The sequence below is a fragment of the Mobula birostris genome, chromosome 4 (genome assembly GCF_030028105.1).
Source record: "Mobula birostris isolate sMobBir1 chromosome 4, sMobBir1.hap1, whole genome shotgun sequence".
NCBI lineage: Eukaryota > Metazoa > Chordata > Chondrichthyes > Myliobatiformes > Myliobatidae > Mobula > Mobula birostris.
Window position 1 is genome coordinate 96,758,794 of NC_092373.1, and position 25,598 is coordinate 96,784,391.

At 43.7% G+C, this 25,598-nt stretch overlaps 1 protein-coding gene across 7 annotated transcripts in view; it reads right to left on the reverse strand.

Annotated features, from left to right (window-relative positions):
* Positions 1-25,598, reverse strand: part of LOC140196509 (solute carrier organic anion transporter family member 2A1-like) — a 407,319-nt gene that overhangs the window by 159,908 nt on the left and 221,813 nt on the right. For all 7 annotated transcript variants that reach the window (XR_011885727.1, XR_011885728.1, XR_011885729.1 and 4 more), the window contains one exon: positions 22,739-22,837. Coding sequence is in view for 3 of the 7 variants with exons in the window: in XM_072255831.1 (XP_072111932.1) it covers positions 22,739-22,837 (99 nt within the window). In the remaining 4 variants the exon portion in view is untranslated. The remainder of the gene's footprint in view (positions 1-22,738; positions 22,838-25,598) is intronic.

Consider the following 25,598-nt stretch of genomic DNA (forward strand, 5'->3'; position numbering starts at 1 on the left):
CCTCCCTGATATGTCAGTGTTTGAAGCTCAGATTCCAGGTCATCAACTTTGAGCCTGAGTTCCTCAAGCAGCTAGCACTTGCCGCAGATGTGGTCACCAGGAACCACAATGTGGGACACCAGCTCCCACATCATGCAGCTACAGCACATCACCTGATCCTGCATCATCCCTAGTTTATTTAATTAGCTGTAATTTAGTGACCTTTTATTCAACCACTACAAAAGCCTTCCCTGCTACTTATGTGTGCCTCCTCGCCAAAGCCTCAAGTTCCCACTCCTACACTGGTCCATTCACACAATGGCCGCTCTGCTTTGACCCTACTTAACTTTTATTTGCTCCTGCTCATGAATCGCGAATCAATTGGTCCGCAGCTAATGCGCCAAGCCCTGCAAAATGCTCCTTTTTAAATGCTTTTCCCCAACATGAGCGAATCTCTCCCTTCGAATCGATTGGCCTGCCGCTAATGTGCCACGCCCCGCCAAATGCTCCTTTTTTAAACTCTTCTCCCCAACCTGTGCAAAGCTCGCTCTCTCTCTTTGAATTGATTGGTCTGCCATAAATGCGAAAGTGAGATTGCAGCCACACAGTCAGCTCAGCGCCGAGGCAAACAGTCAGGAGCCCGACAGCACAGGTCACCATTGCAGCCAGTCAGGAGCCCGACAGCACAGGTCACCACTGCAGCCAGTCAGGAGTCCGACAGCACAGGTCACCGTTGTATCCAGTCCAACGCTGAGACAAGTAAGACTGAGTAGTCAGCTGAACCTTCTGCCCTCAGCCACAACACTTTAATCTTTTAATCTGGTTCATTGCTTATATTGGCTAAACATCGGTTCACTTTTCACTCTCGACAACAGGCCCAGCCCAAAGTCAACTCCAGCAATGGCTGCATTATTGAGAATCCGGTTCACCGAATCCTTCAGGATACCACAAAAACACTAGACTGTTCAGACAGTTAAAAATGCAGCTCCCAAAAGAAAATTACAGACTGCAGGATTATACTGAGCATTGAGTCTGTTGGGGTCACATACTGTGCTCGGTGTGGCCTCCGGTATATCAGTGAGACCTGACACAGATTGGGAGACCATTTCGCTGAGCACCTACACAACAAGTCCATCAAAACAAGTGGGATCTCCTAGTGGCCACTTATTTTAATTCCACTTCCAATTCCTGATATGTCTATCCATGGCCTCTACTGTCACGATGAGGCCACACTCAGGTTGGAGGAACAACATCTTTTATTCTGTCTGGGTAGCCTCCAACCTGATGGCATGAACATCGATTTCTCAAACTTCTGGTATTGCCCCCCCCCACACGATTCTCCATCCCCGTATCCCTCCCTCACCTTTTCTCCCTGCCTACATATCGCCAAAGGTGCTCCTTCCTCCTTTTCTTTCTTCCCCCTTTCTCCAGCCCTGTATCTCTTTCACGAATCAACTTCCCAGCTTTTTACTTCACCCCTTCCCCTCCCATTTTCACCTATCACCTTGTGTTTCTTCCTTCTGTCCCCCACCTTTAATCTCTACTCCTCAATTTTTTTTTTCTCCAGCCCTGCCAAAGGGTCTCGGCCCAAAACGTTGACTGTACTCATTTCCATAGATGATGCCTGGCCTGCTGAGTTCCTCCGGCATTTTGTATTTGTTGCTGTGACATCCCCTTCATACTTTCCCACAATCTCTAAAATTATGCCCCTTGTAGTAGACATGACCTCCTTTGCACAGATCGAGGGACTGTTTCCCTGAATGTTGATAGATCCAGTAATATTCCAGGGTTCTGATGTTTCAGATGTGATAGAGGCAGAGGAGTGAAGGGGGGGGGGGGTAGCATTGCTTGTCAGGGAAAATATTACAGCAGTGCTCAGGCAGGAATATTAGAGGGTTTGTCTACTGAGTCCTTATGGGTGGAGCTGAGAAACAGGAAAGGTATGGCCACGTTAGCAGGGTTGTATTATAGACCACCCAGTAGTCAGCGAGAATTGCAGGAGCAAATCTGCAGAGAGATAGCAGGCAACTGCAGGAAACATAAAGTTGTGGTGGTAAGGGATTTTAATTTCCCACATATTGGTTGGGACTCCCATACTGTTAGGGGCCTAGATGGTTTAGAGTTTGTAAAATATGTTTTGGAAAGTTTTCTAAATCAATACACAGAGGTACCAACTAGAGGGGATGCAATATTGGATCCCCTGTTAGGAAACGAGTTAGGACAAGTGACAGAAGTGTGTGTAGGGGAGCACTTTGGTTCCAGTGATCATAACACCATTAGTTTCAACTTGATCATGGACAAGGATATATCTGGTCCTAGGGTTGAGGTTCTGAACTGGAAGAAGGCCAAATTTCAAGAAATGAGAAAGGATCTAAAAAGCGTGGATTGGGACAGGTTGTTCTCTGGCAAGGATGTGATCGGTAAGTGGGAAGCCTTCAAAGGAGAAATTTTGAGAGTGCAGAGCTTGTACGTTCCTGTCAGGATTAAAGGCAAAGTGAATAGGAATAAGGAACCTTGGTTCTCAAGGGATATTGCAACTCTGATAAAGAAGAGAGAGTTGTATGACATGTATAGGAAACAGGGAGTAAATAAGGTGCTTGAGGAGTATAAAAAATGCAAAAAAATACTTAAGAAGGAAATCGGGAGGGCTAAAAGAAGATATAAGGTTGCCTTGGCAGTCAAAGTGAAGGATAATCCAAAGAGCTTTTACAGGTATATTAAGAGTAAAAGGATTGTAAGGAATAAAATTGCTCCTCTTGAAGATCAGAGTGGTCGGCTATGTGCAGAACCAAAGGAAATGGGGGAGATCTTAAATGGGTTTTTTGCGTCTGTATTTACTAGGGAAACTGGCATGAAGTCTATGGAATTAAGGGAAACAAGTAGTGAGATCATGGAAACTGTACAGATTGAAAAGGAGGAGGTGGTTGCTATCTTGAGGCAAATTAAAGCGAATAAACCCCCAGGACCTGACAGGGTATTCCCTCAGACCTTGAAGGAGACTAGTGTTGAAATTGCAGGGGCCCTGGCAGATATATTTAAAATGTCGGTGTCTACGGGTGAGGCACCGGAGGATTGACGAGTGGCTCATGTTGTTCCGTTGTTTAAAAAAGGATCGAAAAATAATCCGGGAAATTATAGGCCGGTAAGTTTGACGTCGGTAGTGGGTAAGTTATTGGAGGGAGTACTAAGAGACAGAATCTACAAGCATTTGGATAGACAGGAACTTATTAGGGAGAGTCAACATGGCTTTGTGAGTGGTAGGTCATGTTTGACCAATCTATTGGAGTTTTTCAAGGAGGTTACCAGGAAAGTGGATGAAGGGAAGGCAGTGGATGTTGTCTACATGGACTTCAGTAAGGCCTTTGACAAGGTCCCGCATGGGAGGTTAGTTAGGAAAATTCAGTTGCTAGGTATACATGGAGAGGTGGTAAATTGGGTTAGACATTGGCTCAATGGATGAAGCCAAAGAGTGGTAGTAGAGAACTGCCTCGCAGAGTGGCGGCCTGTGACGAGTGGTGTGCCACAGGGATCAGTGCTGGGTCCATTGTTATTTGTCATCTATATCAATGATCTGGATGATAATGTGGTAAATTGGATCAGCAAATTTGCTGATGATACAAAGATTGGAGGTGTGGTGGACAGTGAGGAAGGTTTTCAAAGCTAGCAGAGGGACTTGGACCAGCTGGAAAAATGGGTTGAAAAATGGCAAATGGAGATTAATACAGACAAGTGTGAGGTATTGCACTTTGGAAGGAAAAAACCAAGGTAGAACATACTGGGTAAATGGTAAGGCACTGAGGAGTGCAGTAGAACAGAGGGATCTGGGAATACAGATACAAAATTCCCTAAAAGTGACATCACAGGTAGATAGGGTCGTAAAGAGCGCTTTTGGTACATTGGCCTTTATTAATCAAAGCATTGAGTATAAGAGTTGGAATGTTATGATGAGGTTGTATAAGGCATTGGTGAGGCCGAATCTCGAGTATTGTGTACAGTTTTGGTCATCAAATTACAGGAAGGATATTAATAAGGTTGAAAGAGTGCACAGAAGGTTTACAAGGATGTTGCCGGGACTTGAGAAACTCAGTTACAGAGAAAGGTTGAATAGGTTAGGACTTTATTCCCTGGAGCATAGAAGAATGAAGGGAGATTTGATAGAGGTATATAAAATTATGATGGGTGTAGATAGAGTGAATGCAAGCAGGCTTTTTCCACTGAGGCAAGGGGAGGAAAAACCAGAGGACATGGGTTAAGGGTGAGGGGGAAAAAGTTTAAAGGGAACATTAGGGGGAGCTTCTTCACACAGAAAGTGGTGGGAGTGTGGAATGAGCTGCCAGACGAGGTGGTAAATGCGGGTTCTTTTTTAACATTTAAGAATAAATTGGACAGATACATAGATGGGAGGTGTATGGAGGGATATGGTCCGTGTGCAGGTCAGTGGGACTAGGCAGAAAATGGTTTGGCACAGCTAAGAAGGGCCAAAAGGCCTGATTCTGTGCTGTAGTTTTTCTATGGTTTCTAACTCAGAATCAACTAGACTCATTCGTTTCCTGGCTTGTTTCTGCTCCCCTTCTTAAACAATGGTACCACATTACAATGGCCTTTACAAATCTGGATGAGGTAGCAACACTTTATGTTCCAGGATTTTGATGTGTTTGCAAAGGTAGAGAAGGAGAAGGATGCAAAAGTGTGTGTGTGTGTGTGTGTGTGTGTGTGTGTGTGTGTGTGTGTGTGAGAGAGAGAGAGAGAGAGGGGGGGTGGGGGTAGTTACACTATTAATCAGGGATACTATCACAGCTGCACATAAAGGGGACATAATGAAGGGCTCATTCATTGGTTTTTATTTATTGTTACAGCGCGGAATAGGCCCTTCTAGCTTTCGAGCCACGCAGAGGAAACCGGAGCACCTGCAGGAATCCCACGCAGTCATGGGTTGAATGTACAAACTCTTGACAGACAGTGGTGGGAAATGAACCCAGGTCACAAGAGTTGTGCTAACCACCACACTACTGAGCCACCCTGTCTGTCTATATGGGTAGAAGTTTAAAATAAACTAGTTGGTATCACTCTGATGGGATTATACTCTAGACCCCCTAATAGCCACTGAGACATTGGGAAGCAAATATGCTGGCAGATTAAGAACAGGTTTAAAAAGAACAGGGTTGTTGTCATGGCAGACTTCAACTTCTTCAACTTAGATTGCAATGTTCTTGGTGCAAGAGAATTAAATGAAGAATTATTTGTTGGATGCATTCAACAAGTTTTCTTAAATTAGTAAGTAGATAGTCCAACAAAAAGAGAAGCCATACTGGACCAGATATTGGGAAATGAACCTAGCCTGGGGAGAGAAACATTGAGGAATAATAACCACCCCGCTTGAGTTTTAAGAAAGCTATAGATAAGGATAACAATGGATCTGTGGGAGAGCATTAAAGTACAAGAATATTAGGCAGTAACTCTGGGGATTTAAATGGGGAACAAATGCATCTGGAGAAGCCCAGCTGTGGAGAGTATTTAAAGTCCAACGGCACAAAGTATATTCCACAGAGAAGAAAAAGCAAGAATGGCAAGATAAAGGAACCTGGGATGTCGAGAGAGGTGGTGAATTTAGTCAAGAAGGAAAAGGAGGTTAGGAGGCTAAAACCAAACAGATCTCTTGAGGATGATACAGAAGCCAGAAAAGAACTGAAAAAACACAAGAGATTCTGGAGATGCTGGAAGTCATGAGCAACACAAGCAATATGCTGGAACACTCATCAGGACAGCCTGATGGAAGTTCTCAGCTGAAACCCTCCATAGATGCTGCCTGAGTTGCTGAGTTCCTCAAGCATTTCCGTGTGTTGCAAAAGACAGGAAGAGAATCAGAAGAGCCAGGAGGAGCCGTAGAAAGCCCTCAATTAGTCAGATTAAAGAGAATCCCAAGGCATTCTTTACATACATTAGATGCAAGAGGATAAGATAGGGAGCAGAAATTAAGGAGGGAACATGATATGCTTGAAGCTGGGGGATATAGGTGAAGCTTTTAAATTAGTACTTCGCATCAATATTTATCAAGAAGAAACAGGTAGAAGACTAGCCACAGGTGAGGTCCCGGAGGAGTGGTGAGTAGCTAACATTATTCCTTTATTCCGGGAGGAAACAAGGGATAACCCTGATAACTATAGTCAAGTGAGTCTCATGTCAGGGGTAGAGATGCTTCTGTAGAGGATCCATAGGGAAAGAATTTATGAACTTTTGGAAAACCCTGGCCTAATTAGATACAATCAGCATGGCTTTGTGTGGGGCAAGTAGTGTTATATTAACTTGATTGAGATTTTTGAGGTGCCAATGATATTGTCCACTTGAATTCTAGCAAGGTGTTTAACAATAACCCTCATGGGATGTTTATTCAGAAGATTAAGATGCATGGAATTCTAAGATAAATAAGCCATTTGAATTTAAGTTCATTGCCATGTGACTACAAATATAGAGTCATAGAAAAGTACAACATTGAAACAAGCCCTTTGGCCTGTCTAGACTGTACCAAGCCCAACACCAATTCCTAAGGCACTCCACTAGTCACAGGCCTCCAGTCAGAGAGACAGCCAACTACTCCCACCCGCTAGCTTCTCCAACAAAGCCAATGTCTAATCCAATTTACTCCCTCAACTTGAATGCCGAGCAACAGGACCTTCTTGATCAATCTCTCATGTGGGACCTTGTCAAATGCCTTGCTAAAGTCCATGCAGACAACATCCACTGCCTTGCTTTCATCAGCTTTCCTATTAACTTCTTCAAAAAACTCTGTAAGATTGGTTAGTAACACACACAAAATGCTGGAGGAACTCAGCAGGCCGGGCACAGTTATCCAGGTAACAAAGGGAGCGATCACAATACCCATAACTGATTTAAAGAGCCATTTTCAGTTTCACTGCACCGGCCATGTGTACTTAGACACTCATGGCTTAATCTTTGAGACAAGCAAAGAGATCGCTCACATTGTTACTTGGACAACTGTGGTAATTCTAGAGTTAATACATGCTAACAAGCGCTGAGCCAACCGGAGGTGATGCATGCATTTATCAGGACTGAACTCTTTTCCATAGATGCTGCCTGGCCTGCAGAGTCCTCCAGCATTTTGTGCGTGTTGCTTGGATTTCCAGCATCTACAGATTTTCTCTTGTTTGTGATAAGATTAGGTAGATATGACCTACCATGCATGAAGCCATGCTGATTATTTTTAATCAGTCCATGTCCATCCAAATATTCATGTATCTGGTCCCTTAGAACACCTTTCAATAACTTTCCCACTACTGATGTCCAGCTCACCAGCCTATAATTTCTTGGTTTATTTTTAGAACCCTTTCTTAAACAGCAGAAGAACATTGGTTATTCTCCAATGCTCCAGCACCTCACCTGTCACTAAGGATGATTTAAATATCTCTGCTAGGGCCCCAGCAATGTTTGAACTTGCCTCCTGCAGGGTTCCAGGGTATACCTGGGGATTTATCCATCCCAATTTGCCTCAAGACAGTGAGCACCTCTGTAATCGGTATCGGGTCCATGAAGTTGATTCTGTTTTGCTTTACTTCTACAGACTCTGTGTCTGTCTCCTGAATCAATACAGATTCAAAAAATGCATTTAAGATCTCCTTTGTTTCTTTTGGCTGCATACATGGATTACCACTCTGATCTTCCAGAGGACCAATTTTGTCCCTTGCAATCCTTTTGCTATTGACATATCTGTAGAATCCCTTAGGATTCTCCTTCACTTTGTCTACTCGGGCAACCTCATGCCTTTTCTTAGCACTTCTGATTTCTTTCTTACATTTCTTATACTCTATAAGCACCGAATTTGGTCCTACCTGTCTATACCTGCTGTGCAACTCTTATTGTATCTTAAACAGGACCTCAGTATCTCTTGGAAACCAAGGTTCCCTACACCTGTTATCTTTACCTTTTATTCTGACGGGCACATGCAAGCTTTGTACTCTCAAAATTTCACTTTTGAAGGTCTCCCACTTACCAAGTACACCTTTGTCACAAAACAGCCTGTCTCAATCAACACTTGCCAGATCATTTCTGATACCATCAAAATTTGCCTTTCTGCAATTGAGAATCTCAGCCCATAGACCAGACCTATCTTTTTATACATTTACTTCAAAATTAATAGCACTATGATCACTTAAATGCAAAGGGCTCCCCTACACAAACTTCTGTCACCTGCCCTATCTCATTCCCAAATAGGAGATCAAGTATCGCACACTCTCTCGTTGGAACTTCTATGTACTGATTAAGCAAACTTTCCTGAACACATTTGACAAACTCTATCTCATTTAGTTCTTTTATAGTATAGGAGTCCTAGTCAATGTGAAAAGTTAAAATCACCTACTAAAACAACCTTATGTTTCTTGCGCAGTCTGTGATCTCTCCACAAATTTGTTCCTTAAGTCCTTCGGACTGTTGGGTGGTCTGTAATGTAGCCCCATTAATGTGGTAATTCCTTTCTTATTACTCAATTCCATCTATAATGCCTCAATGGACAAGTTCCCCAGTCTGTCCTGACTGAACACTGCTGTAACATTTTCTTTGACTAGTAACACCTCCTCTTTAACCTCTCTCACTCTGTCATGTCTAAAACAACAGAACCCAGGAATACTGAGCACCATGCTCAACCTTTTGATTCCTGACTTTGTATGAGGACTGAACAACATGTGTTCACAACTTCTTCACTATCTGTGCCAGATTCTGGCAATCTAGTTCCCATCCCCCTGCACCTCTGGTTTAAACTACCCACCACACTCCCTGTGCAGCACTGGCAAACCTTCCCATTAGGATATTAGGGTACGTCCACACTACGCCTTTTCTCTTCATTTTGACCCTCCGTCCACATTGAAACGGCACTTTTATCCCCCGAAAATGGAGCTTTTCTAAAACACTCTCCAGAATGTGTAAATTTGAAAACGATTGTTGCGTGTTGTAGTGTAGACAGGGTAAACGGAGATATTTTAAAACGCTGTCATGACAACACTACAGCAACAATGCTTTTTCTGCTTCTGCTTGGTACTGTGCAAGCACTGCCAGACGGCTGTTATAACGCGTAGTCAGCGCGAACGGCGTGAGAGTTAAATTGTAAACTGAGCCTTTTGACTAGATCTCCTAAATTGATTTGATTGAGTCTATCTTTAAAAATATTAATGTCAGAAATACTGCGCAGGTCTGGCGGAAGAATATTCCACTCTCTTGTTGATCTTGGGTCGAGGACGGCTTCATGCGTGTGTTGTTTACTTTATTGTCTACGTTAATAGCTTGTTTGGAGTTAAGCATCTCCAGGTTCTCCACTGCTTTGCTGACTTTGTAGTCGTTTGTAGCAGAAACAGCTTAACTTCATTGTCTGTCTAAACGAAGAAGTCCGGTCTGCTTTTTCCAGCGGAGGTTTTCTTTGTATTCCTCGAAGACATTGTTGAAAACTTTCTTTCGCTGTTGTTGCTGGTACTCTAGTTTTTGACCGATGGAAATAGCACAACGCTGCCACAGAAATGTAAATATTATACCATTTCCTCTTCGCTTGTTTTCTGTAGATGTGTCTGCGCATGCCCAGTAAGAGTAGATTCGCCCAAATATCTGTTTTAATGTGGACAGAGATATTTTGAAAAACGCCTAGTGTGGATGCCTGTCGTTTTTACTCGAAACCGGCATTTTCAAAATTATCTGGTCTAGTGTGGACGTAGCCTAAGTCACCTTCCAGTTCAGGTGGAAACCTTCTTTTCTCTACAGGTCCTACCTTCCCTGGAAGAGAGCCCAATGATCCCAAAGTCTTATGCCTCCCTCCACACCAACTCCTTAGCCAAGTGTAAACTGCATAATCTTCCTGTTTCTGGCCTCATTAGCATTTGGCATGAGTAGCAATCCTGAGCTCACAACCCTGGAGGTCCTGCCCTTTAATTTAGCACCTAATTCCCTGAACTCACCATACACAAATGAAACAACGTTCCTCTGAACCATAGTGCACCCACGATACATATATCACAAACAGCACATTAAACAAAATATTACCACAGACAAGTTAATATTATGCAATTCAAAATGCATATGAAGTACACAACACAAGTAAAAAGTAAACAGTACAGTAAACAACTTGCTGTCCTAGTGACAGGACATCAGTGATGGCAGGGTATTCATTAGTGTCACGGCCTAGGGGAAGAAGCTGTTACCTAGTCCTGATGCTCCTGTTCCTCCTTTTTGGTCATAGTGGGTCAAGAAGATTGTGGATGGGTGGTAGGAATCTTCATCAGTGCTTGTCCCTGTATACAACACTTCCGGTAAATGCCACAAGTGGGAGTAGGGGGGCACAGAAGTCCCCAATGATCCTCTATCAGCAATGATTACAATTCTCAGTGTAGCCCCCCGGCCAACGTCAGGGTCGCTCGGCTCGCTGTCGTCTAGGGAAACAGCCCTCAGCCCTGCCAAACTGGGTAATCAGTTTGTGTGGATGCTGTGTGATGTACCCCACCCCGCCAAATAACAGACAATACACCAGATACGATTAAATGATTTACAGTTTATAGATATTACTGGAACTATAAAATTAAGAGACAATAAAATATAAAAGGAAAATAAAAGGCGCCACACTTATCAAAGTTCAATATCTTCGTGCACAAACAGTTGGAGCTCAGGACCCTTCTTCTTCACCCTGCAACCCCTCGGACCACCTCGACTGGCCGCCTGGGACCAACAACGGTGGTCGACCAGACGCTCCACACGAGTCCGTCTCCGCCTCCTCGCCAAACGCCCTCCTCGGGGTCTGACCCCGTTAGCAGACATCACAGCACCTGGTCCATCCTCTGTCTCTCTCTCCCGCCTTCTGCCCCCAAACCCCGTGCATACAGTATCTTCAAATACACCAAAAACATAACAACTATCCCAATTGGTTCGTTACATATTCTTATCACACTCTAAACCAAAACAAGCTACTAACGCAAAAACTTTCTCAGTGTTTAACATAACAAAGAATCATTCCCAAGTATAACATAACAAAGAAGCCATTTTAATTAGCCTACGCAGTAACATAAGAGATGAAACCCCCTTACATCAGTATTATCCTGCAGTCTGATTTCTTGCAGCTTCTGTACCACACAATGATGCAGCCAGACAGGACATTCAAAGTACACTTATTATCAAAGTGTGCAATACACAACCCTGACATTTGTCTTCCCACATACAACCACAAAACAAAGAAAAACATCAAATTCCAAATGCGCAAAAAAATCAAGCTAAAGGCAAAAAAAAAGAGCAAGAAACACAGACTATAAAACTCCAAGGTCATCAAAAGAGTGCAGGGATACTCAATTTAGTTAAGTTCAGTTCAATCTAGCAGTGTGTCATTCGTCTACATCAGGCCGCAGATCTAGTTCACCTTGATCAAATTGCACAAAAGAGCAACATAAAAAGGAGTGACGAGAAACCAGAAACACATCATAACGTGAACTAAGGAGTCCAATCCACAAACCATACTGATTCAACACTCTCGATGGCGCTCCTGTAGCAAGTTGTTACAATGGATGCCTCAATCTCCTCAGAAAGTGTACACACTGCTGTGCCTTCTTCATTAAAAAGGAAACATTGTGGGTCCAGGTTAGATCATCCGTTATGTGCATGCTAAGGAATTTTGTGCTCTTCACTCTTCAAAATTGGTTTTCCCGTAAAAGTCAGAGGGTAGCTGTCGAATGGACTTTTTCTGGCTGAGTTCTGTGACCACTAGTGTCCTGCAGAGATCAGTATTGCGTCCTCTGCTGTTTTATATATACAAATGACATGGATGAAAATGAGTAGAGAAATGGCAGATGCAGTTTATCCTAACTAAATGTAAAATCTCGCACTTCGAGAGATTAAATGTAAAGGGACAGTGCACTTTTAATACCAAGACAATTAACAGCAGAGGAATCTTGGGGTCCAAGTCCATAACTCCCCGAAAGTTGCTGTACAGATTGATAGGCTGGTAAAGAAGGCGTATAGAATGGTTGAAGGAAGTTATGTGGCTGTGTTATAAAATTCCAGTTCAGTCACTTCTAGTGTGTAGCATTCATTTCTATAAGTCAAGAGGGAGTAAGTTCAAAGCAGATGTGTAGTGTAACTTTCATTTTAAGCAAAGTAATCCTGGAATACCCTGCTGGGGTGAAGGTGGAGGTAAATACGATAGCAGGATTCAAGAGGTTCTTAGATAGGTACATGCATGTGTAGAAAATAGAGGATATGGCCGTTAGAACATAGAAATCTACAGCACATTACAGGCCCTTCGACCCACAATGTTGTGTCGACCATGTAACCTACTCTAGAAACTGCCTAGAGTTACCCTACCACATAGCCCTCTATTTTTCTAAGCTCCATGTACCTACTTAAGAGTCTCTTAAAGGACCTGAGAGTACCTGCCTCTACCACTGTCGTCAGCAGTACATTTCATGCAGCCACCACTCTCTGTGTAAAAAACTTACTTCTGACATCCCCTCTGTACCTACTTCCAAGCATCTTAAAACTATGCCCCCTCATGTTAGTTGTTTCAGCCCTGGGAAAAAGCCTTTGGCTATCCACAAGATCAGTGCCTCTCATCATCTTACGCACTCCTATCAGGTCACCTCTCATCCTCCGTCACTCCAAGGAGAAAAGGCCAAGTTCACTCAACTTATTCTTATAAGGCATGCTCTCCAGGCAACATCCTTGTAAATCTCCTCTGCACTCTCTCGATAGTATCCACATCCTTCCTGTAGTGAGGTGACCAGAACAGAACACAGTACTCCAAATGGGGTCTAATTTAGGTCTTATATAACTGTAAGATTACCTCACAACTCTTGAATTCAATCCCATGGTTGATGAAGGTAAACATACTGTATGCCTTCTTAACAACACGGTCAACCCGTGCAGCAGCTTTCAGTGTCCTACCCCAAGATAGCTCAGATCCTCCACACTGCCAAGAGTCTTAACATTAATATTATATTCTGTCTTCAAATTTGACCTACCAAAATGAACCATTTGACACTTATCTGGGTTGGGTTGAACTCCATCTGCCACTTCTCAGCCCAGTCTGCATCCTATCGATGTCCTGCTGTAATCTCCAACAACCCTCCAGACCATCCACAACATCCCCAACTTTTGGGCTACCCTTCCAGCTCATTTATAATAATCACAAAGAGGAGGGGGTCCCGGAACAGATCCCTGCGGAACAACAATGGTCACTGACCTCCATGCAGAATACGAACCATCTACAACCACTCTTTACCTTCTGTGGGCATTGTGCAGGCACAACGCACTAGTTCATTTGGGTATTTGATTGCTAATTTAATTATTTCAGCAGAATATCAAGGGGTCAAAGGGCCTATGTCCTATCAGAAACTTTCCAGTACAAATATTAAGACATCATTGAAAATGCTCTACATATTGCATTGAAAGGTCAGGCAGGTAGGCAGAGGGGATGAGATGGCTTTGTTGGTAAAAAGAAAATCAAATCTTTTGTAGGAGAAGATCGTCGTAGAATCGACGTGGATAGAGTTAAGAAACTGCAAGAGTAGAAATCCCTGATGGAACTTCCATACAAGCCTCCGAACAGCAGCAATTTTATATGATACAAATTACAACGGGAGATGGAAAAGGTAGAAATAAAGGGCAATGGTATGATAGTCACGGGGGGATTTCAATATGCAGATGCATTGGGAAAATCAGGTTGGAGCTGGATCCCAAGAGAGGGAATTTTAAGAATGCCTATGTGAGAGGTTTTAAAGCAGCTTGTGATTGAGACCACGAGGGCAAAGCAAATTCTGGATTGTTTACTGTGTAATGAACCTGATTTGATTAGAGAGCTTAAAGAAACCTTTAAGAGACTTTGATCAAAATATGATAGAATTCAGTCTGCAATTTGAGAGGGAAAGACTACAGTTAGATGTATCAAAATAACAGTGAAGTAACCAGAATTATAGAGACACAGGAAAGGACCTGGCCAAGTTGATTGAAAGGGGACACTATGAGGATGGGGGCAGAACAGCAATGACTGGAGACTCTGGAGGAAATTCAGAAAGCACAAGATAGATACATCCTAAAGATGAGGAAGTATTCTAAATGGGGGCTGACATGGGAAGTCAAAGACAGCATAAAAGCAAAAGAGGGAGCATATAACATAACAAAATTGGCTGGATGCTAGGACGAGATAGCTTGCAAAAACTAAAAGGTGGCAACTAGAAAAAAAGCCATAAGAAGAAAAAAATTTAAATATGAAGGTAAACTCATCAATGATATAAAGGACGATACCAAAAGTTTTTTCAGATATATAAGTAGTAAATGAGAGGTGAGAGTGCTGGAAAATGACACTGGAAGGGTAGTAAAGGGGGAGGGGGAGAAATGGTGGATGAACCTAATAAGTATTTTGTATCAGTCTTCACTATGGAAGACATTAGCAGTATTTCATGAATTTGATAGTGTCAGGGGGCAGAAGTGAGTGTAGTTGCTATTAAAAGGTGTTTGGGAAGCTGAAGAAACTGAAGGTAGATAAATCACCCGGACCAGATGGACTACATGTCAGCATTCTGAAAGACGTAGCTGAAGAGATTGTAGAGGCACTAGTGGTAATCTTTCAAAAGTATCTAGATTCTGGAATGATTCCAGAAAACTGGAAAGTTGAAAATGTCACTCCACTCCTTAAGAAGGGAGGGAGGCAAAAGAAAGAAAATTATAGGTCAGAGTTAGACTGACTTTGGTGTTTCGGAAGAAATTGGATTCAATTACTAGAGATGAGGTTTCGGGATACTTGGATGCACATGATAAAATAAGCAAAAGTCAACATAGTTTCTTTAAAGGGATGTCTTGCTTGACAATTCTTTTGGAATTCTTTGAGGAAATAACAGACAAGATAGGCAAATTAGAATCAGTGGACATTGTTTTACTTGGATTTTTGGAAAGCCTTTGATAAGGTGCCACACACGAGGTGGCTAAAGAAGATACATATAGGCATCCGTTAGTCTCATGAGACCATGAGATTTGCACCTTGGAAAGTTTCCAGGGCGCAGGCCTGGGCAAGGTTGTATGGAAGACCAGCAGTTGCCCATGCTGCAAGTCTCCCCTCCCCACGCCACCGATGTTGTCCAAGGGAAGGGCGGTAGGACCCATATAGCTTGGCACCGGTGTCGTCGCAGAGCAATGTGTGGTTAAGTGCCTTGCTCAAGGACACACACGCTGCCTCAGCCAAGGCTCGAACTAGCGAGCTTCAAATCACTAAACCGACGCCTTAACCACTTGGCTACACGCCAACACAGGCTAAAGAAGATAAGAGCCAATGGTATGACAGAAAAGATACTAGCATGGATAAAAGATTGGCTGACTGGCTTGGCTGCCACTGACTAGAGGTGTTCTGTTAGAGTTGGTGTTGTGGCCTGCAGTTGCTGGAGTTTAGAAGGAGGAGAGGTCTCAATGAAACATATCAAATACTGAAAGACCTGGACAGAGTGAACGTGGAGAGAATGTTTCCCACAGTGGGGAATTTTAGGACCAGAAGGCACAGCCTCCGAATACAAGAATGTCCCTTTCAAAAAGAATGAGGAGAAATTTCTTAATCCACAAAACGGTGGATCTGTGGAACTCATTGCCATAGATGGCTGTGGAGGCCAAGTCATTGGGTATACTTTAGAGATTGATAGATTTTTGATTAGCAGGGGCATCCATGGTTTTGGGGAATGCGTGGGATTCCCCCCATAGTCCAAAGATGCATCAAGATATATTGTTTGGGGGAAGGGGGGCTACTGTAGCAGTGTGGCTTGAAGAGCTGGAAGGGCCTACTCCACGCTATACTGCTAAATAAATAAATAAATCGATGGAAGGATGGATGGATGGTTTGAGCTGGCATTTAAAAGTGTAAACTGAGTCTGCATCCCTTATTAGTTTTAGTTAGATTAGACTAGAATTCAACTTTATTTTCATTGTGCCGAGTACAGATACAAAGCCAATGAAATCTACAATATTTACAATAAATATAGGTAGCATGGAGTAAATGAGGTGCTCGAGGAATATAAAGAATGTAAAAAGAATCTTAAGAAAGAAATTAGAAAAGCCAAAAGAAGATATAAGGTTACTTTGGCAAGTAAGGTGAAAATAAATCCCAAGGGTTTCTACCGTTATATTAATAGCAAAAGGATAGTGAGGGATAAAATTGGTCCCTTAAAGAATCAGAGTGGACAGCTATGTGTGGAGCCAAGAGAGATGGGAGAAATTCTGAACAATTTCTTTTCTTCGGTATTCACGAAGGAGAAGGATATTGAATTGTGTAAGATAAGAGGAACAGGTAGGGAAGTTATGGAAACCATGATGAGTTTCCATAAGAAGAGGAAGTACTGGAGCTTTTAAGGAATATAAAAGTGGATACATCTCTGGGTCCTGACAGGATATTCCCTTGGACCTTGAGGGAAGTTAGTGTGGAAAAAGCAGGGGCTCTGACAGAAATATTACAAATGTCATTGGAAACAGGGATGGTGCTCATGTTGTTCCGTTGTTTAAAAAGGGTTTTAAGAGTAAACCTAGCAATTATCGGCCTGTGAGTTTGACGTCAGTGGTGGGTAAATTGATGGAAAGTAATCTTAGAGATGGTATATATAATTATCTGGATAGAGAGGGTCTGACTGGGAACAGTCAACACGGATTTGTGCGTGGAAGGTCATGTTTGACAAACCTTATTGAATTTTTTGAAGAGGTTGCTAGGAAAGGTGACGAGGGTAAAGTGGTGGATGTTGTCTATATGGACTTCAGTAAGGCCTTTGGCAAGGTCCAACATGGAAGGTTGGTTAGGAAGGTTCAATCGTTAGGTAGTAATATTGAAGTAGTAAAATGGATTCAGCAGTGGCTGGATGGGAGACACCAGAGAATGGTGGTGGATAACTGTTTGTCAGATTGGAGGCCAGTGACTAGTGGTGTGCCTCAGGGATCTGTACTGGGTCCAACGTTATTTGTCATATACATTAATGATCTGGATGATGGGGTGGTAAATTGGATGGGTAAGTATGCAGTTGATACTAAGATAGGTGGAGCTGTGGATAATGAAGTAGGTTTTCAAAGCTTGCAGAGAGATTTAGGCCAGTTAGAAGAGTGGGCTGAAAGATGGCAGATGGAGTTTAATGCTGAAAAATGTGAGGGGCTACATTTTGGTAGGAGTAATCAAAATAGGATATACATGGTAAATGGTAGGGCATCGAAGAATGCAGTAGAACAGAGGGATCTAGGAATAATGGTCCATAGTTCCCTGAAGGTGGAATCTCATGTGGATAGGGTGGTGAAGAAAGCTTTTGGTATGCTGCCCTTTATAAATCAGAGCATTGAGTATAAGAGTCGGGATGCAATGTTGAAATTGTACAAGGCATTGGTAGGGCCAAATTTGGAGTATTGTGTACAGTTTTGGTCACCAAATTATAGGAAAGATGTCAACAAAATAGAGAGAGTACAGAGAAGATTTACTAGAATGTTACCTGGGTTTCACCACCTAAGTTACACAGAAAGGTTGAACAAGTTGGGCCTTTATTCTTTGGAACGTAGAAGGTTGAGGGGAGACTTGATAGAGGTATTTAAAATTATGAGGGGGTTAGATAGAGTTGACGTGGATAGGCTTTTTCCATTGAGAGTGGGGAATATTCAAACAAGAGGACATGAGTTGAGAGTTAAAGGGCAAACATTTAGGAGTAACATGAGGGAGAACTTCTTTACTCAGAGAGTGGTAGCTGTGTGGAACGAGCTTCCAGCAGAAGTGGTTGAGGCAGGTTCGATGTTGTTCATATTTTTACTATGATACTCTCTGTGTTTCATTTTGGCAGTTCTGTCAGAACTGCTTGTTTTCAGCTTGCTCCATTTCAGCTTGTTTGGGTTACTTCTGAAGATAAGGGATGATGTGCCATCCAATTAGCGGGAGGCTTTCTTGCTGAGAGACAGTAAGGTTGTTCTTGGCCTTTTGTTTGGTGGGACATGAAGAGAGAACTGGTCGTAGGATAAGATCCGGTGGGAGACCCGTTTTGTTTAGGTGGATTGTGAGCAACGTCCGGAAGGTGGCGTGAGTATTCACGCTGACGAGGGCCCAGCTCGTGAGTGACAGAGAAGTTCAAGATGAGCTCCAACTTGTGCACATTTGACTGTTTAATTAGAATGGGCCCTTCTCTTATTGTTATTCTTTACTAACCATTTAGTTAAGATTCCTAAATACACATCTTTTAATCATATGCGGTGTACTGTCTGTTATTTCATGACACTAATTTGTAACAGGGTAGCGAATTACACAGCAGTCACACAAACAGGGGTTTGGGGTGGGGGCACGCCTCAATCTCATGAGTTTGGAGGGGCCAGAAGTTGTCTTCTCTAGACTTACACAGCCAAAGAAACCAGGGGTTTCACAGTTATCACCTCTTAAGTTTTTCCACATCATTCAAATTCACCCCTTGCTCACCCAGCTGTCACCCACCTCTCAAGCAACACACATCAAAGTTGCTGGTGAATGCAGCAGGACAGGCAGCATCTCTAGGAAGAGGTACAGTCGACGTTTCGAGCCAAGACCCTTCGTGGAGGCCGTGGATAGACATATCAGAATGGGAATGGGACGTGGAATTAAAATGTGTGGCCACTGGGAGATCCTGCTTTCTCTGGCGGACAGAGCATAGGTGTTCAGCGAAACGATCTCCCAGTCTGCGTCGGGTCTCGCCAATATATAGAAGGCCACATCGGGAGCACCGGACGCAGTATATCACCCCAGCCGACTCACAGGTGAAGTGTTGCCTCACCTGGAAGGACTGTTTGGGGTCCTGAATGGTGGTAAGGGAGGAAGTGTAAGGGCATGTGTAGCACTTGTTCTGCTTACACGGATAAATGCCAGGAGGGAGATCAGTGGGGAGGGATCGGGGGGACCAATGGACAAGGGAGTCGCAGAGAGAGCGATCCCTGCGGAAAGCAGAGTGGGGGGGAGGGAAAGATGTGCTTAGTGGTGGGATCCCGTTGGAGGTGGCGGAAGTTACGGAGAATAATATGTTGGACCCGGAGGCTGGTGGGGTGGTAGGTGAGGACCAGGGGAACCCTATTCCTAGTGGGGTGGCGGGAGGATAGAGTGAGAGCAGATGTACGTGAAATGGGGGAGATGCGTTTAAGAGCAGAGTTGATAGTGGAGGAAGGGAAGCCCCTTTCTTTAAAAAAGGAAGACATCTCCCTCGTCCTAGAATGAAAAGCCTCATCCTGATAGCAGATGCGGCGGAGACGGAGGAATTTCGAGAAGGGGATGGCGTTCTTGCAAGAGACAGGGTGAGAAGAGGAATAGTCCAGATAGCTGTGAGAGTCAGTAGGCTTATAGTCGACATCAGTGGATAAGCTGTCTCCAGAGACAGAGACAGAAAGATCTAGAAAGGGGAGGGAGGTGTCGGAAATGGACCAGGTAAACTTGAGGGCAGGGTGAAAGTTGGAGGCAAAGTTAATGAAGTCAACGAGTTCTGCATGCGTGCAGGAAGCAGCGCCAATGCAGTCGTCGATGTAGTGAAGGAAAAGTGGGGGACAGATACCAGAATAGGGCGAAGGAAAAGTGGGGGACAGATACCAGAATAAGGCGAAGGAAAAGTGGGGGACAGATACCAGAATAGGTATCAGACAGCTACAAGAATCAGATGTTATGTTGCAGCTTTATAAAGCTCTAGTTGGAATGTATCTGAATTACTGCATTCAGTTCTGGTTACCCTATTACCCTATTACAGGAAAGATGTGGAGGCTTTGGAGAGAGTGTGGAAGATGTTTACCAGGTAAACTTGAGGGCAGGGTGAAAGTTGGAGGCAAAGTTAATGAAGTCAACGAGTTCTGCATGAGTGCAGGAAGCAGTACCAATGCAGTCGTCGATGTAGCGAAGGAAAAGTCGGGGACGGATACCAGAATAGGTTTGGAACATAGATTGTTCCACAAAGCCAACAAAAAGGCAGGCATAGCTAGGACCCATATGGGTGCCCATAGCTACACCTTTACTTTGGAGGAAGTGGGAGGAGCCAAAGGAGAAATTATTAAGAGTAAGGACTAATTCCACTAGACGGAGCAGAGTGGTGGTAGAGGGGAACTGGTTAGGTCTGGAATCCAAAAAGAATTGGAGAGCTTTGAGACCTTCCTGATTGGGGATGGAAGTATATAGGGACTGGACATCCATGGTGAAAATAAAGCGGTGGGGGCCAGGGAACTTAAAATCATCGAAAAGTTTAAGAGTGTGAGAAGTGTCACGAACATAGGTGGGAAGGGATTGAACAAGGGGGGATAAAACAGTGTCAAGGTATGCAGAAATAAGTTCGGTGGGGCAGGAGCAAGCTGAGACAATAGGTCTACCAGGACAGGCAGGTTTGTGGATCTTGGGTAGGAGGTAGAAACGGGAAGTGCAGGGTGTGGGAACTATAAGGTTGGTAGCAGTGGATGGGAGATCCCCTGAGCGGATAAAGCCGGTGATGGTGCAGGAGACAATGGCCTGGTGCTCCTTAGTGGGGTCACGGTCGAGGGCTAAATAAGAGAAAGTATCCGCAAGTTGTCGCTGTGCCTCGGCAAGTAAGAGGTCAGTATGGCAGACTACAATAGCACCCCCCCTTATCGGCAGGTTTTATAGTAAGGTTAGGATTAGTGCGGAGGGAGTGGAGAGCAGCGCATTCAGAAGGAGTGAGGCTGGAATGGGAACAAGGTGCGGTGAAGTCGAGACGGTTGATGTCCTGTCGGCAGTTAAAATGTGCTGCCTGGCCTTCCAGGTGAGGCAACACTTCACCTGTGAGTCGGCTGGGGTGATATACTGCGTCCGGTGCTCCCGATGTGGCCTTCTATATATTGGCGAGACATTTCAATTTCACGTCCCATTCCTATTCTGATATTTTGATCCACGGCCTCCTTTATTGTAAAGATGAAGCCACACTCTGGTTGGAGGAACAACACCTTATATTCCATCTGGGTAGCCTCCAACCTGATGGCATGAACTTCTCAACCTGATGACTTCTCAAACTTCCGCTAATGCCCCACCTCCTCTTCGTACCCCATCCGTTATTTATTTATATACGCATATTCTTTTTCTCTCTCTCCTTTTTCTCCCTCTGTCCCTCTCACTATTGCCCATCCTCTGGGTTTCCCCCCTCCCACTTTTCTTTCTCCCTAGGCCTGCTGTCCCATGATCCTCTCATATCCCTTTTGCCAATCAACTGTCCAGCTCTTGGCTCCATCCCTCCCCCTCCTGTCTTCTCCTATCATTTTGGATCTCCCCCTCCCCCTCCCACTTTCAAATCTCTTACTAGCTCTTCTTTCAGTTAGTACTGACGAAGGGTCTCGGCCCAAAACGTCAACTGTACCTCTTCCTAGAGATGCTGCCTGGCCTGCTGAGTTCACCAGCAACTTTGATGTGTGTTGCTTGAAATTCCAGCATCTGCAGATTTCCTCGTGTTTGTGTCATCCACCTCTCACCTGGATACTCCTATTACCTATCAGCTCATGCTTCTCCTACTCCCCCCACCATCTTTCCTAATATGCCAATGGTTAATTTCCCTCCATAGATGCTGCTGGACCTACTGAATCATTTGTGTGTGTGTGTGTGTGTGTGTGTGTGTGTGTGTGTGTGTGTGTGTGTGTGTGTGTGTGTGTGTATGTTGCTAGTCTAGACAGGTAACAGAGGTCAGGTCACCAGAGCTGTGAAACACAGCCGTGCTGCTGGCTGCCCCTGCACAGAAAGTGATCTAATTACAATTAGGTTCAAGCCGCTGAACCTAAGCTCAAAATCAAGTTGAATCACTGATTACATGCCACTTTGTCTACTGACAACTCTGTCCATCTTTGTTTCATTCAAGTTTTCCTCATCTGTGTCAATACTATAAACTGAGTAAATACAGAGTAGGCTGAATCTACCTCGTAATGATCTTGCGCTTCACCCGCTTTGCACTTTTTCTGTAGCTTTTACGCTTTATCCTGCACTGTTATTTTTATTATTTTATTATGTCTCAATGCATTGTGTAATGATTTTATCTGCACAAACATTATGTGAGACAAAGTTTTCATTGTATCTTGGTACAGTGTTAAATGGTTAATTAACCAATTAGCCAAAAAGAATTTTATTAATTCCAGCGAAGTCCATCTATTATTTCAATTTACTTTGTCATTGAAATTGACTTTTTCCCTCTAAATCTTTCTCCTTCTGAAGTGTTTCTAAACAATACAGTAGTATAATCACTGTTTCCTTAAATGTTGCCCTTCGGATATCACTAACACTATCACTGCTGACATGACATCCTGTTTCATAAATACTGCTTATAAGCAAGTAAATAAATTATAAAGATGCATGTATATTTTGCAAATATTTGTTCATATATCATTTATTTTGCATTTACACAAATTAAATGATAATTCTCTTTGAAAAACTAAGGATTTTTTACTACCATACAGAAAAATATTGGGCACCAGGGTAGCATAACATTTAGCACAGCATTATTACAGTTTAGAGTTCGCATTTCAATCCTGCTTCTTCTGTAAGGAGTCGGTATGTCTTCCCTATGGAATGCATGGGTTTTCCTGGGAGCTCAGGTTTCCTCCCATAGTCTAAAGACGTACTATGTAGGTTAATTGGTCATTGCAAGTGGTCCCCTGAGAGTTAAATTAGGGTTGTCGAGGGTTGCTCAAAGGGCTGGAAGGGCCTACTCCCCAAACCATCACGAAATAAATACAATCGATAAAAATGTGTGAAATGATCTTATTTTGTTTCTAGAACAAACATCTTTAAATGACTTCCACTTACCTGGATTCACTCTATCTAGGTCCACATATAAACGTAAAGTCGCAGACCCAAGTAAATATCCAAATGAAGGTCCAAAGACAGATATTGCAAACAGGATTGCTGAAGAAGACAGAAAGAAAAGACACAATTGACTAAGTAAAATTTGACCCAGAAACTCTTTATGCACTACAAAATCATTTTGTATTGACAGATGGAACTTCCTAATGATCTAATTGCCAAAATCCATTTGCTATTTGGTGCAGCAGTAGCACACATCCTGGAGCATGATGCAGTTCATCTACTTCTCAGGTGAATACACAGTGACATCATCTGGCACTGTTAATTTTTTTCATATTGGTTGCTGGAAAGTCTATGGTGCAGACAGCATGTTGATATTAGGGAGAGGAGGTGTTGGAGTTGTTAAAACACATTAGGACGGATAAGTCCCCGGGGCCTGACGAAATATTCCCCAGGCTGCTCCACGAGGCGAGGGAAGAGATTGCTGAGCCTCTGGCTAGGATCTTTATGTCCTCGTTGTCCACGGGAATGGTACCGGAGGATTGGAGGGAGGCGAATGTTGTTCCCTTGTTCAAAAAAGGTAGTAGGGATATTCCAGGTAATTATAGACCAGTGAGCCTTACATCTGTGGTGGGAAAGCTGTTGGAAAAGATTCTTAGAGATAGGATCTATGGGCATTTAGAGAATCATGGTCAGATCAGGAATAGTCAGCATGGCTTTGCGAAGGGCAGATCGTGTCAAACAAGCCTGATAAGAGTTCTTTGAGAAGGTGACCAGGAATGTAGATGAGGGTAGTGCAGTGGATGTGATGAATATGGATTTTAGTAAGGCATTTGACAAGGTTCCACATGGTAGGCTTATTCAGAAAGTTAGAAGGCATGGGATCCAGGGAAGTTTGGCCAGGTGGATTCAGAATTGGCTTGCCTGCTGAAGGCAGAGAGTCAGGGTGGAGGGAGTACATTCAGATTGGAGGATTGTGACTAGTGGTGTCCTACAAGGATCGGTTCTGGGACCTCCACTTTTTGTGATTTTTATTAACGACCTGGATGCTGGGGTAGAAGGGTGGGTTGGCAAGTTTGCAGATGACACAAAGGTTGGTGGTGTTGTAGATAGTGTAGGGGATTGTCGAAGATTGCAGAGAGACATTGATTGGACGCAGAAGTGGGCTGAGAAGTAGCAGATGGGGTTCAACCCAGAGAAGTGTGAAGCTGTACACTTTGGAAGGACAAACTCCAAGGCAGAGTACAAAGTAAATGGCAGGGTACTTGGTAGCGTGGAGGAGCAGAGGGATCTGGGGGTACATGTCCACAGATCCCTGAAAGTTGCCTCACAGGTAGATAGGGTATTTAAGAAAGCTTATGGGGTGTTAGCTTTCATAAGTTGAGGGATAGAGTTTAAGAGCCATGATGATGCAGCTCTATAAAACTCTGGTTAGGCCACACTTAGAGTACTGTGTCCAGTTCTAGTCGCCTCACTATAGGAAGGATGTGGAAGCATTGGAAAGGGTACAGAGGAAATTTACCAGGATGCTGCCTGGTTTAGAGAGTATGCATTATGATCAGAGATTAAGGGAGCTAGGGCTTTACTCTTTGGAGAGAAGGAGGATGAGAGGAGACATGGAGGTGTACAAGGTAATAAGAGGAATAGATAGAGTGGATAGCCAGCGCCTCTTCGCCAGGGCACCACTGCTCAATACAAGAGGACATGGTTCTAAGGTAAGGGGTGGGAAGTTCAAGGGGGACATCAGAGGAAGGTTTTTTACTCAGAAAGTGGTTGGTGCGTGGAATGCACTGCCTGAGTCAGTGGTGGAGACAGATACATTAGTGAAGTTTAAGAGACTACTAGACAGGTATATGGAGGAATTTAAGGTGGGGGGTTATATGGGAGGCAGGGTTTGAGGGTCGGCACAACACTGTGGGCCAAAGGGCCTGTAATGTTCTATGTATAAGCAAATCAGGTCTTGCACACATAGAAACATAGAAAATAGGTACAGGAGTAGGCCATTCGGCCCTTCGAGCCTGCACCGCCATTTATTATGATCATGGCTGATCATCCAACTCAGAACCCTGCACCAGCCTTCCCTCCATACCCCCTGATCCCCGTAGCCACAAGGGCCATATCTAACTCCCTCTTAAATATAGCCAATGAACCGGCCTCAACTGTTTCCTGTGGCAGAGAATTCCACAGATTCACTACTCTCTGTGTGAAGAAGTTTTTCCTAATCTCGGTCCTAAAAGGCTTCCCCTTTATCCTCAAACTGTGACCCCTCGTTCTGGATCTCCCCAACATCAGAAACAATCTTCCTGCATCTAGCCTGTCCAATCCCTTTAGGATTTTATACGTTTCAATCAGATCCCCCCCATCAATCTTCTAAATTTCAACGAGTACAAGCCTAGTTCATCCAGTCTTTCTTCATATGAAAGTCCTGCCATCCCAGGAATCAATCTGGTGAACCTTCTTTGTACTCCCTCTATGGCAAGGATGTCTTTCCTCAGATTAGGGGACCAAAACTGCACACAATACTCCAGGTGTGGTCTCACCAAGGCCTTGTACAACTGCAGTAGTACCTCCCTGCTCCTGTACTCGAATCCTCTCGCCATAAATGCCAGCATACCATTCGCCTTTTTCACCGCCTGCTGTACCTGCATGCACACTTTCAATGACTGGTGTATAATGACACCCAGGTCTCGTTGCACCTCTCCTTTTCCTAATCGGCCACCATTCAGATAATAATCTGTTTTCCTATTTTTGCCACCAAAGTGGATAACTTCACATTTATCCACATTAAATTGCATCTGCCATGAATTTGCCCACTCACCCAACCTATCCAAGTCACCCTGCATCCTCTTAGCATCCTCCTCAC